Source organism: Glycine soja, chromosome 8, assembly GCF_004193775.1.
Source record: "Glycine soja cultivar W05 chromosome 8, ASM419377v2, whole genome shotgun sequence".
NCBI lineage: Eukaryota > Viridiplantae > Streptophyta > Magnoliopsida > Fabales > Fabaceae > Glycine > Glycine soja.
This window is the reverse complement of record NC_041009.1, coordinates 10,300,336-10,311,954: the sequence shown is the minus strand read 5'-3', so window position 1 is coordinate 10,311,954 and position 11,619 is coordinate 10,300,336. Positions and strand designations below refer to the sequence as shown.

General features: G+C 34.5%; 2 protein-coding genes across 4 annotated transcripts; one reads left to right on the top strand and one right to left on the bottom strand.

The window, feature by feature from the left end:
• LOC114421846 (LMBR1 domain-containing protein 2 homolog A-like) lies at window positions 1–8,533 on the top strand. 3 transcript variants are annotated; one of them, XM_028387938.1, is made up of 14 exons: window positions 1–260; window positions 950–1,029; window positions 1,118–1,276; window positions 2,085–2,298; window positions 3,709–3,795; window positions 3,876–4,006; window positions 4,877–4,957; window positions 5,086–5,150; window positions 5,975–6,147; window positions 6,645–6,775; window positions 6,868–6,955; window positions 7,193–7,406; window positions 7,549–7,649; window positions 7,817–8,533. In XM_028387938.1, exons 1-14 carry the CDS (start codon window positions 12–14, stop codon window positions 8,276–8,278), a joined length of 2,235 nt encoding a protein of 744 aa, XP_028243739.1. In that variant the 5' UTR covers window positions 1–11; the 3' UTR covers window positions 8,279–8,533. The 3 variants fall into 3 exon arrangements, with proteins under 3 accessions (XP_028243739.1, XP_028243738.1, XP_028243740.1); XM_028387937.1 differs by having other exon boundaries at window positions 3,876–4,015; XM_028387939.1 differs by lacking the exon at window positions 1–260 and having other exon boundaries at window positions 1,140–1,276; window positions 3,876–4,015.
• A 208-nt stretch (window positions 8,534–8,741) lies between these two features.
• On the bottom strand, window positions 8,742–9,425 carry LOC114421847. Its single transcript, XM_028387940.1, has one exon. The coding sequence runs from the start codon at window positions 9,388–9,390 to the stop codon at window positions 8,971–8,973; it is 420 nt and encodes a 139-aa protein (XP_028243741.1). The 5' UTR covers window positions 9,391–9,425; the 3' UTR covers window positions 8,742–8,970.
• Window positions 9,426–11,619: the final 2,194 nt, after the last annotated feature.

The window sequence follows — 11,619 nt, the reverse complement described above, 5'->3', positions numbered from 1 at the left end:
TATTGTGTTGAATGAGTTGCAAAAGGGTATACCGTATAGGAGACTTTAGCAGAAAAGTGAGTGATCGGCACTGGGAGGATCCATCGAGAGAGATGTGGGTGTTTTACCTGATCTCTTTGCCCCTCACAGTGGGTATGGTACTATTCACGCTCAGATACTACGCTGCCCCACACGTCCCTCGCTACGTGCTTCTCACCGTTGGATACACCTGGCTCTCTTCCCTCTCCATCATCATCCTCGTCCCCGCCGACATTTGGACGGTACTTTACTTGCTAATCATTCCATTTCGTTAACAATTTCCAGTAATCCAGTATTTTTTTTAATTTAACATTTTGGTAATTCTTTAATTAGTTATGAGGATTTGGAATTTGAGTTTGATGCTCTGTTACATCTAGTGAATTACTATACTGTATGCTACAACGGGGTTGGGTCTAGCAAAACGGGCTGGTCCCCGTAACATCGGAGTGTTTGGGAAAGGTGCTCACATCGCATTTATTGGCCAACTGTGCCTCCAACATGATTGCTTCCAAACAATGTGGGAAACTTGAGGATTTATTTATCATATATTACTTTTAACGGGGTAGTTTCGTATCTCGATTGGTTGAGCGATCTCCAGCGAGCAGTGGAATTTGCAAACCTGCACAAACACTCCGATGCACAAGTCAGTAAGTGTAGGAGGTGTGTAAAATGACGCATGATAAAAACACCTGAAGGCGTGTGATGCCTTATATAGTGATAGAGTGGCGGGTCAAGCATCTGGCCAGGCCCAAAATGACTCCTGAACTCGGGTATTAAATAGTTTTTAGGACATTTAATTTGTTAAATGCTGAATAGAATTGTGGATCATTGAAGAATTACATGTGCTGTTATTTCATTTTTTTTTTATTTTTTTTTATCTGCTGCTGTTATTTCATTTGTATAATGGTGTTTCTTTCTTTAACACCTACAGACAATATCTTCCAACCATGATAACGGAGGCATTTCCTTCTTTTGGAGCTGGTCATATTGGAGTACGTTTTTGCTTACATGGTAAGCATTGTAAGGAAGTATTTGAATGAAACTTACAAAACAGAAAAGCAAATTTGCTCATGTATTTATGTTATGTTATCCTGAGCAGGGCTGTTGTGCCCCTTATTCAGGGTTTTGAAGATGCTGGGGACTTCACTGTTTCAGAAAGATTGAAGACTAGTTTACATGTTAACTTGATCTTTTATCTAATTGTGGGATCCATTGGCCTTTTTGGATTCATTCTTCTCATTATGATGCATAAGCGCTGGTTGGTTCTCACCCTCTTAATCTTAGTTATTTTGAAATATATCAAAAAAGAATTATTGCATGAAATTAGCTCTAAGATATTGCTTCCTAGAGTTTTCTGATTAGTTTTTCTTCTTTTTTCCCTCCGAATATTCCTATTCCACTTAAGAGTTCTATTGTTTCCTCACATCCATAGACATAAACATAACAACTAACTTGAATATTTACCATACCATAATGTGGCCCTGCTTTTGAAGGCAATATTTGGCTTCATATTTTGTCATGGCTGATGTATTCCAGAAGCTTTCCATAATACTCTTTCTTATGCTTTTGTAATTGTGAATACTGATGATTCGTGCTAACCATTTAAGAGACATGAACTTTATCTGTTAAAGCCATGCAGTAACAAGTCAAATTTTTATTCAATGCATGTAGTTTTTTTTTTTTTGTTGACATTTTTGCATTTACTCCCAGAGGTTATCACATTTCCTCTGTTGCGTAAAAGCCATGGCAACCAGGCCCATTCTTTCAACTTTCAACATATTTTAAAAAGTTATGAGACATTTTGGAAAATCATGGATTTAAATTACATATAAGCCACAGCTTTTCAAAACACTGAAGTTTGTATGATTTTCAAGTCATGGACCCATGATTGCCTACCTTTTGTCCAATTACTTTATAGTTTTTCACATGACAGTCATGATTGGCAAATTAACTTTCCATTAACCTTTTTTCATGTCTACCCACGTATGTGTATGTTTCTTGGTTTCAAGTGAAGTCCCACTTTGTTTTTTAAATAATTTCTAGTTGGTTGTCTCTTCTATAAACAGGAGTGGAAGTCTTTTGGGATTAGCCATGGCCTGCTCAAATACTTTTGGACTTGTTACTGGTGCATTTCTTCTTGGCTTTGGTTTAAGCGAAATTCCCAAAAGCATTTGGAGAAATGCTGACTGGACAACCCGCCAGAAAGTTCTTTCCCACAAAATTGCTAAAATGGCTGTTAGGCTTGATGATGCTCACCAAGAACTTTCAAATGCTATTGTGGTAAGTGGTTCATATGAGGCAGGAGAATTTCGTTTGCTTTAAATTTTTATCTCATCTATTTTCTCAATCTGCACACATGCTAGCTTGAAAATTTTGTTGATCTCTTGCAAGCAAAATAAGAACTGATTATTCTTGTTTGTGATTTGTGTCTTATTCTTATGATCTAATAATTGACCCCTCCCCCAAAAAAAACCGTCTTCCCCATATCTAGTTGATTTACTTTGAAGTTCTGGATACAATGGAAATATAGTAGTTTTTAAATTAATAAGCAAAGCAAAGTGGCATTATATAAGTAATTTGGAATCATGGAAACTGAATTGAGTTTGGCATATGATGCCTTTCTCTTGGTAAGGTATTTTCTCTTACCCAGCAACAACAGAAGCCTTATTCCACTAGGTGAGGTCGGCTAAATGGATCACATGACATCATTCAGCTCAGTTAGAAATCAAATATTTAGAGATGTTATTCACTACGAAATCCCTCTTAACAACTTCCTCCAATATCCTTGGTCTCTCCCACCTTTTTCATAAGACTAAAATATGCAATCTACTCTCCTTACTACTTCCAATTGCCTTTTTTGTATGTGCACAAACCGCCTTAACTGATTTCCAGTCATCCTTTCCTCAATAAATGCCATACCAATAATATCTTTTACCAAGAATATGATAAGTTGATTGTTGCTAATTGTGGTAAATTTTTAAGGAAAGCATTGGTGAAGGACATTCCTATTTTAGGGCGACTCCATTTTAGATGTCTTTGCTCGGTGTTACTATTCAGCAGTGTTTTGGCTGTTTTGTTCTAGTAAAAGCTGTTTCTTAAATGCAAATTGTCTCTCAATCCATGACAACTATATAATATTGAACATGATTGGTTTATTTATGTCATGCCATGTGCACTATGTTTTTTCTTTGTTAGTGTGTGTAAATAAGAAAAACCTGTACCTAGCTGACTGTCAAAGGTCCCATTAGCCCTCTCCTGACAAGGGATCAGTCCATCACCAGAAAATGCATGCCAGTCATTTGAATCAACCAGAATGTGGCAGCTACAGCAGCTGCCAGCTTAACTTGGTTTGTACCTAGGTCTTGATGCTGCTGCTGGTGTATGTTCCTTTTTTTAGAAACAGGAAAAGAATTGGGAGAAAATGAAAGAGAGGGACAAACTAGAGAGTTCATAATACTATGTAAAAATAAGTCTGTACCCATCATAGGTGTATGAGATGTATTCATATACAGGAAACTGGGCCATTAGTACAGTATACTGCAAACGACATAATGGCCCTCAAGTGCACAATATTAATACACTACAATCAGTAATGCGGACAGGGGGAAGTTGAAAAATAGATATTTCTCTACCCATTTTAGTTGAACTTTAGAGTAACCCTGATTTTAAACACGGGGTTTATTTCTGTAGGTTGCTCAAGACACATCTAACCAGATGTCCAGGCGTGATCCTCTGAGATGTTACATGGATGTAATTGATGATATGCTAACTCAAATGGTATTGAGCTTAGATTTCTTGATTAATATTCTGAGTACACAACCTGGACCTTTGTTTGGATATAACCTTCAATTTTCCAGTTTAGGGAAGATCCATCCTTCAAACCACAAGGTGGCCGACTAGGAGAAAGCGACATTGATTATGATACTGACGAGAAGTCAATGGCAACACTAAGACGTCATCTTCGAGGAGCTACTGAGGAGTACTACAGGTATAAAAGGTAATCAAATGATCAGCTCAGTCTTTTAAGTGGGCTTATTTGAAAAATTGTTCTTGAATCCTTTATAGCTGTCATGAATGGTAAATTCAATTGTCATATTCTTCCAAGGAGAATAAACATTTAATAGAGTAATATTCATTTATTTTTTCTTGTTAATGACTTACCCACTGTTTAGTCATGTTCAATTAATATAAAAATTCCCTTTCTTACATGGACCACACATGTTAGTTTATTAGCAATAACCATATCCACTTTTGAACCTTCTTATAATGGCTCTGGTTAATTGGTTTTACTTGAATGAAGAACAGCTTTATCTTTGGTTCCTAGCTTGTAAGAATGGGAAAGACCTTGTAAAACTTGGCTTTCTGGTGGTATCTAATGAGGAAAACATATCTCTACTTTCAGGTTGTAGAAAAGACTTTCACTTGCAGAAATATTTTTATGCATATTGTTAAAAGTTTATGAACTACATTGTTAAGGTCTGAGAGTATGCAAACAATATCTGAGTGAGTTACTTCACTCAGCCATACGTTGTATATATTTATATAAAACAGAAAGAGTACAATAAGAAAGAAGAAAAGACATGTTCAGACTAGGGAACCTACTCCTACTTAGGCTTTTCAGAATACACACTAAAAATTGCCCTTTCTAAACCTGTCAAGACTACTCTTTCAAAGACACAACTAGCCTATATTCTAACTCATATAATCCATAATAGCTATGTATGATGGATTGATTATTAATTCTTTTGTTCATTGGCATTGTCTGACACTTTCACAGTATCACAGCAGTCTATTGACTAGGTATATATAACAGCTTGATTCTTTGTTTTTATCTCTTACTTCTTTCACATTCTTGTAGTGTGTATATGACTTACGTGTTAGAAGCCCTTCAATTGGAAGACAAGATAAAGAATTATGAACGCCGCAACTCAACTGGATGGTTTGCTTTTAATTATGTTTTCTTTCATGTTGTTTTTCCCCACCCTTTCAATATCTTTCTATAGTAAATATATTAAAATTAAAGGTTTTTCCTGCTCGCCATACTCATTTTTTATTTTTTCATTACAGGAAATATATTTCAAGCTTTAGACCTGCTCGGACTGGCAAGTTTGGGTTTTTATGTGACACTTTAGGTAATTAAGGACTATTAACCTATTTGTTCTTAACTTTAGTAAATCCTTTTCCCCATGCAACTAGAATTGTAATCACCAGTTTTAACTGGCCATACTGCTTTCTATCTTAGAATTTGGACTTAGGGTCTAACTTAACCCCACAATACCAGCTTATAAGGTGAGGAGTGCCCAAGCTTTATAAGTACTACTTAGGCCTTATCTCTAGTTGATGTGAGCTTCGAACCCCCTAACAGCCGATATCCTGACGATTGTACACTATTACGCTTCACTTAACCTTTTGGGTCAACCCCTTCATAGGTATCCCTTTCCAAGACATTAGCAACTAACTCTAATAGGCCACAATTAAGTTGACTTTCCAACATACCCCCTCACACCTAGGGATATGGGCCTGGAGCATGGAAATGTAGGTTGCCCAATAATGAATCTAGGATAAACTCTGATATCAAATTAGAATTTGAGCTTAGGGCATAACTCAACCCCACAAAAACTAGCTTGTAAGGTAAGGATTGCCCAGGTTTTATAAGCACTATTTAGGCCTTATCTCTAGTCAATTTGGGATCATAACCCCCCAAGAGTTGATGCTGCGATGGGTGCACCCTACAATGCTTCACTTAGCCTTTCTCTGGTTCATAGATAGCCCCTTCTAAGACATTGACAACCAACTCTGTCTTGCAATATGTTTTTCCTTTCTTGGTTAGGTTTCCTGCCGGATTTAATGTTTTGCATAATTTAATCATGACATCATGTACTCCTTTTATGGATATGGAATATAATAGTTAGATGCATTTGGCATAGGCTTCTGAATATATGGTGTTTCTTTGCAGAATTTTTCTGGCAATGCATTTTAAGAAAGCAAGTTCAGAAAGGCTTGGCTGTTATACTTGGTGTCATGTCTGTTACAATTCTTTTAGCTGAGGCAACTCTTCTACCTAGTGTTGATCTATCACTTTTCTCGATTCTTATAAAATCTGTTGGAACACAGGAGGTGCTTGTGCAGGTAGATCACGTTTCTAAGAGATTTAATGTTTGTATATATATATTTGAATTCTTTTACCTTGTTAAAAGAAAGTTTGGATGAAGATTTAGTTTTAGAATATTGAAACTCTTGTAACAATTTAAAGAAAATTGAAGTATATCAGGTCTCATGAACTTCTGTGATTCAGTAACATGAGCTTTTTTGGTGTGGATATTGGTCAATTGCACTTTTTTTTAATACTCAGCTCTCTGCCTATCTTTTTCTTGAAAATTATCTTGCTTTTTTTGGTTTAAGGCTGTAATTCTATATTTGTGAAATTGTTACCGACATTATATCAGTTAACAAAAGGTTTGAAAACTGAATTCAACTTTGGAGTTGGGTTATACATGAAATTAGTGCAAACAAATAAGTCATGTAATCTGACAGTATGTGTCTTTTCTTTTATGAAATGCTTTATTTCATATTTAAAATGAAGACATGCTGCCTTTTGAATCCCATTTCTTCAATTTCTTGCTTAGGTACTTGCTTTTGTTCCTCTCATGTATATGTGCATCTGCACGTATTACTCCTTGTTCAAAATTGGAACATTGGTGTTTTACTCATTGACACCCCGACAGACCAGCTCAGTTAGCTTGCTTATGATATGCTCGTAAGATTTTATTCACTACTGCTATTTATTTCTATTTCTTGAATTGCTGGTGTTAGTGTGCAAATATAATTTAATTTCTATCTCATTCCCAGTATGATTGCTCGATATGCTCCCCCCATCTCATACAACTTCCTCAATCTTATTCGCCTTGGTTCTGATAAAACAACTATATTTGAACAGGTAGTCTTTTTTCATGGTTTAATGTATTGCTCTCTTCTTTTTTTATTGTACCAGATATATGTACTTATTTTTCCAAGTGCCTGATGCTTTTCATGTTTTTTCATACCTATACATAAATGTTCACGTTATTCCCAGCCAAACTAATAAATCATTGACAGCTGTGAATCAACATTTTTTGCTTTCATTCCTTCCTATTAGTTCTTTTTCTAATTTGGTGCCTTACATGACTGATTGCAGCGAATGGGGAACATTGATAATGCTGTCCCTTTCTTTGGAGATAAGTTTAACAGAATCTATCCACTTATTATGGTTATATACACCCTTTTGGTTGCAAGCAATTTCTTTGATAGGGTATTTGATTCTCTTGGGAGCTGGAAGAGATATGTTTTCGAAACTGAAACTGAAGATATGGATGGTTTTGATCCATCAGGGTTAATTATCTTGCAGAAAGGTATGCAAGCTAAAAATTCTGTAATTGTCAAAACTTCAGTTCAAAATATTAAATGAAAAGTCATGTCTAAATTAGTGAACTTTGTTCAAATGTAGGATTTGTTAATTACTTATGCTGATTATCAATTCATATAAATTTGTAGAAAGATATTGGCTTGAGCAAGGAGGCAATGTAGGCGAGCAAGTTGTTCCACTAGTGAGGAATTTTAATGGAATTGATGTTGAATCTAGTGACAATATTATGGTATGTCAACGTCCCACTGAAAAGAAAATGGAAGCAATCTTCTCTCACTATTTTCATTTTTCATGCAACATTATCATGAATTTTATGGCTGCAAGATATGACATTTGCTACTCTTGTTGTGGTCAAAGTTCAAACAGTTCACTCACTTTATAGCTGATATGGTTCAGGTGAAGAATGGTGTTGAAATGAAGGGAAATTCTGCTTTAGTTAATAAAGAAACAGATGGAAATCTGCCTAAAACTTTGAAGGAAGAGACAAGGAGATATAGCTCAAGCAGGGAAGCCATCAGCAGCAAGTATGCTGCTGTCAGACAGCAGAGTGAATTAACATCTGCGAAGGTTTCCTTGCTTGATCACGGCAATGCTCATTCTAGTAATGCTGCTGGAACTTCAGGCTTGGCTTTGACATGGCAAACAATGACAACAGGTTTTCGGAGTTTTGGGGCTAACTTAGGGGGAAAAGGATTTTTGCCCATACGGCAAACACAGGAAGCTAAGATGTCTCGTGTGTCCTCATCTGAGTCCCTTGATGATATATTTCAAAGACTGAAACGGCCTGCATTGGACCAAAATATTGACAATGACAAGGATAATTTGAAGAGGGGCAATATTTCTGGTCCTTCTAGATGATATCCATAATTTGGTCGAAAAGTTGCAAAGTGTTCTATAATTGATCATGCAAAAACATAGTATCATGTACAGTTTCTTGTTTCCTTTGGTAGTTTATACCAAATGCATTTTAAAGATAGATAGATAGAGAGTCTTTGATACAGGAACTCATACTCGTTACAAATGAATCTCACATCAAGTGTAGATGATCCATAGAAAGAATACTTAAAATTGCACCGTTATACAGCATTCAGATATTTGTTCTGTTTTGATTCATAATCTTATTTCACTACCTGCTTAGCAATTAGCATACCGCTCCATTATACACATAACAGACAATGACGGATCTACTTTGTGGGTTTTGGGGGCAATTGCTCCTACTAACTTTAAAACTTAATGAAATATGTGATCATGTTTTGCTCGTGCATGTACACCCTGATCACAGTAGATATTGAAAATGACAAGTAGAACACTTGTGGAACAATGAGAGAAAAGAATGAAATATTTTAATCTGATTTATGTTGAGGGGGTGATGAACATCGAAATGTATAGAAAACCATTAAAATTCCTGGAACAAGCCAATAACCATCTCAACAATAGAAGACCGTCCGTGCTCATCCCATCACGCATCCTTTCATTCGGAGGTGAGTTTAATTTTGATTAACAATCATGTGTAGTTACATCAATTAAAAAACTGGATCTAAATTAACTAATTAAAAATGCCAATTATTTCCCTCACTCACGGACCTGGAATGCATGAAGGCCTCCTTGGTGTTCTTTTTGGTCAATTTGAGCAGCTTGGACCAAATACCCCTTTTCTTACTACCCTTGTTGTTTCCATTGACTTCCCTATTTATGGCTTGGCTTCTCGAAGCAAAGGCAATGGAGTTGCTCTTCTTCAACCCATAATTGAAGCTAACCATGGTGGAAGAAGCAGAATCCATTACGAGAGAACTATGGCGGCGGTGGCCACGAGACACGTAAGGTCGAGGAGGACAGGGGAGAGGATAAGTTGGATTGCTGCTGTCATAGAGCTTCAAGAGTTTGTCTCTTAAGCATGAGGGACAAACACCGGGTAGTTGCTTGTTATTTGGGTGGTACTTGCACCCTCCTCCTACTGCTTCTAACTTCATTTCTAATGGTACTTGTTTTGTTCATTTCTGTGCCTTGTCTCAATGAATTTATAGATTCATTAGTTGCACATGCAATGCATAGGAAATGCACGAGTACACGACTTTCCTCGAAGTTTCTTGGTAATACAAGGAAATAGGAATGATGGCAGCAAATCAACTTCTATGACTGCGTCCAATCTTATTGTATTTCTGGATGTTAATTTCTTCCCTTTAATGTTTTTTTATGCAAAATCCTTAAATTAAAAAATGATGGATAAACCAATTCAAGGAAATTGCATCCGTGATCATCATAGGATTATTCTGAATAATACTAGTCAAAATCATTGCTTCATTTACTAGCCTGTTTGTATAACAAACAAAACTTACTTTTCACAAATGTCAAGACTTCTATAACGTGGTTTTTGCAAAAGGAAAAAAATCTCAAGTTTTGAAAGCGGAGGTTAAAACGGGAAATTAAATAGACTACGTATATTTTTTCATTTTGGGTATCTACTGGGTTAATTGATTTTTGAACACATTAATTTGTTTGACTTTTTTATTGGTGAATGATTGACTTAGTTTGTATGTTTTGGTTCAAATTGAATTAATACACTAAATAGAATTTTCATTTTGGGTATCTACTGATCTTAACCGATTTCCAACAAATCAATTTTAAACATATTAATTTGGAATATATTGATTTAGTTTGACTTAGTTTGTATGTTTTGGTTCAAATTGAATTAATAGACTAAACGGAATTTTCATTTTGGGTATCTACTGATTTTAACCAGTTCCCAATTGATCAATTTTGAACATATTAATTTTGGGTAAATTGATTTTGAACATATTAATTTAGTATGACTTAGTTTTGTATGCTTTGGTTCAAATTGAATTAAATTAGTAAAATTTAATCATCTTTGACTCAGATATTGATTTTGTAAATTAAATTTTGACGAATGGTTAGTTGAATCATTTGTTGTGGTTGGATATAAACTAGGAAATAAATCCGTTGCGAATTAATAATATGATTATTGTATATGTATATTTCTGATTTTTGTGTATTATTAAATTAGGAAACAAAATTGCTATAAATTAAGGATATGATTGTAATATATATTTATGATAGCTTGTGTATTATTAAGAAATAATTAAGAAACAAATATGACTTTCGGTTTAACGAAATGATTATTTGACTGATAAAAAAGGAAATGATTATTTGAATCAATCAATTTAAATATCTACTTAGAATTCATTTTTTTGGATTATAATGTAAAATACGTCATCCTTTTCGTTTTAAAAAAAGGGAATAATTTTTTAAGCTTATTTAAAAAAAATTATTACTTGAACCAATTACCTTGAATTTTATCTCTGTTTTTTAATTCAAAATATAAATCAAAATTGTTGAAACGATGCAATACAAGTTGTATTAATTGGATTAATAAAATCTACGTTTGATTTATGAAATTAAACTAATTTATTTTAATTGATTCAAATTATTTCTTTCATAAAAATAAACTAAATAAATCTACTAGGATTGACCAGTGATGATTAATTTAGATAATACATGCATGCAGTCATAAATCTTAGTGTCAGTGTCACCATTATAAAAAAAGAAGAAGAAAGCTAATAGCGTATTTTGAATTTGGATCGGCTTCAATGATCCACGTTCACTCACGTTTGTTCACGTTCAAGCTGAAGCTACAGTATGTAGGTTGAGTTGGGTGCGCGTTTTTGGCATGAGGATGCAGTTCCAAACATGCAGTAAATCAATCCAAAGATATCCATAGTTTATTATATAATTATACATTAATTTAATTCCCTTTGCATTTTATATACAAATTATTGTTTTGTTTTAACAACTTTTCTTGCTTGTAAAAAAAAAAAAACTTTTCTTACTTAAGAAAGGGATTTCCTAAAAAAAAATTATATGATTTCATACTGACTATCTATTAACTTTCAGTTAATGCATTAGAATGTTACCAAAAAAGTTAATGTATTTGATTTATAATTAAATATTTCAGTCATTGAAAATCAAATAATGTGTGTAGACAGTATTATGTGAAGAATGTTTTATGTTTATTCAAAGAAACTCACGACCCGAAGACAAAGGCAGCTAAATCAATGTTTGTCCTTTGACTATGAAGAAGAATGTGTACGCACGTGTGATAAATAAATATATTATTTCTGGGTCTTGTACGACCAAAAAAACTGGGAGAAAAGAAAAGATGACCACGCAAAAATTAAGGTTTG

What these genes read in the sequence shown, in the direction of transcription:
- LOC114421847 (XM_028387940.1), bottom strand. Translation starts at nt 9,390, where the DNA reads ATGAAGTTAGAAGCAGTAGGAGGAGGGTGCAAGTACCACCCAAATAAC.
- LOC114421846 (XM_028387937.1), top strand. Translation starts at nt 12, where the DNA reads ATGAGTTGCAAAAGGGTATACCGTATAGGAGACTTTAGCAGAAAAGTG. An exon ending in TCCCCGCCGACATTTGGACG is followed by an intron (nt 261 to 949) that starts GTACTTTACTTG and finishes TAACACCTACAG; the next exon opens with ACAATATCTTCCAACCATGA. An exon ending in GAGTACTACAGGTATAAAAG is followed by an intron (nt 4,016 to 4,876) that starts GTAATCAAATGA and finishes ACATTCTTGTAG; the next exon opens with TGTGTATATGACTTACGTGT.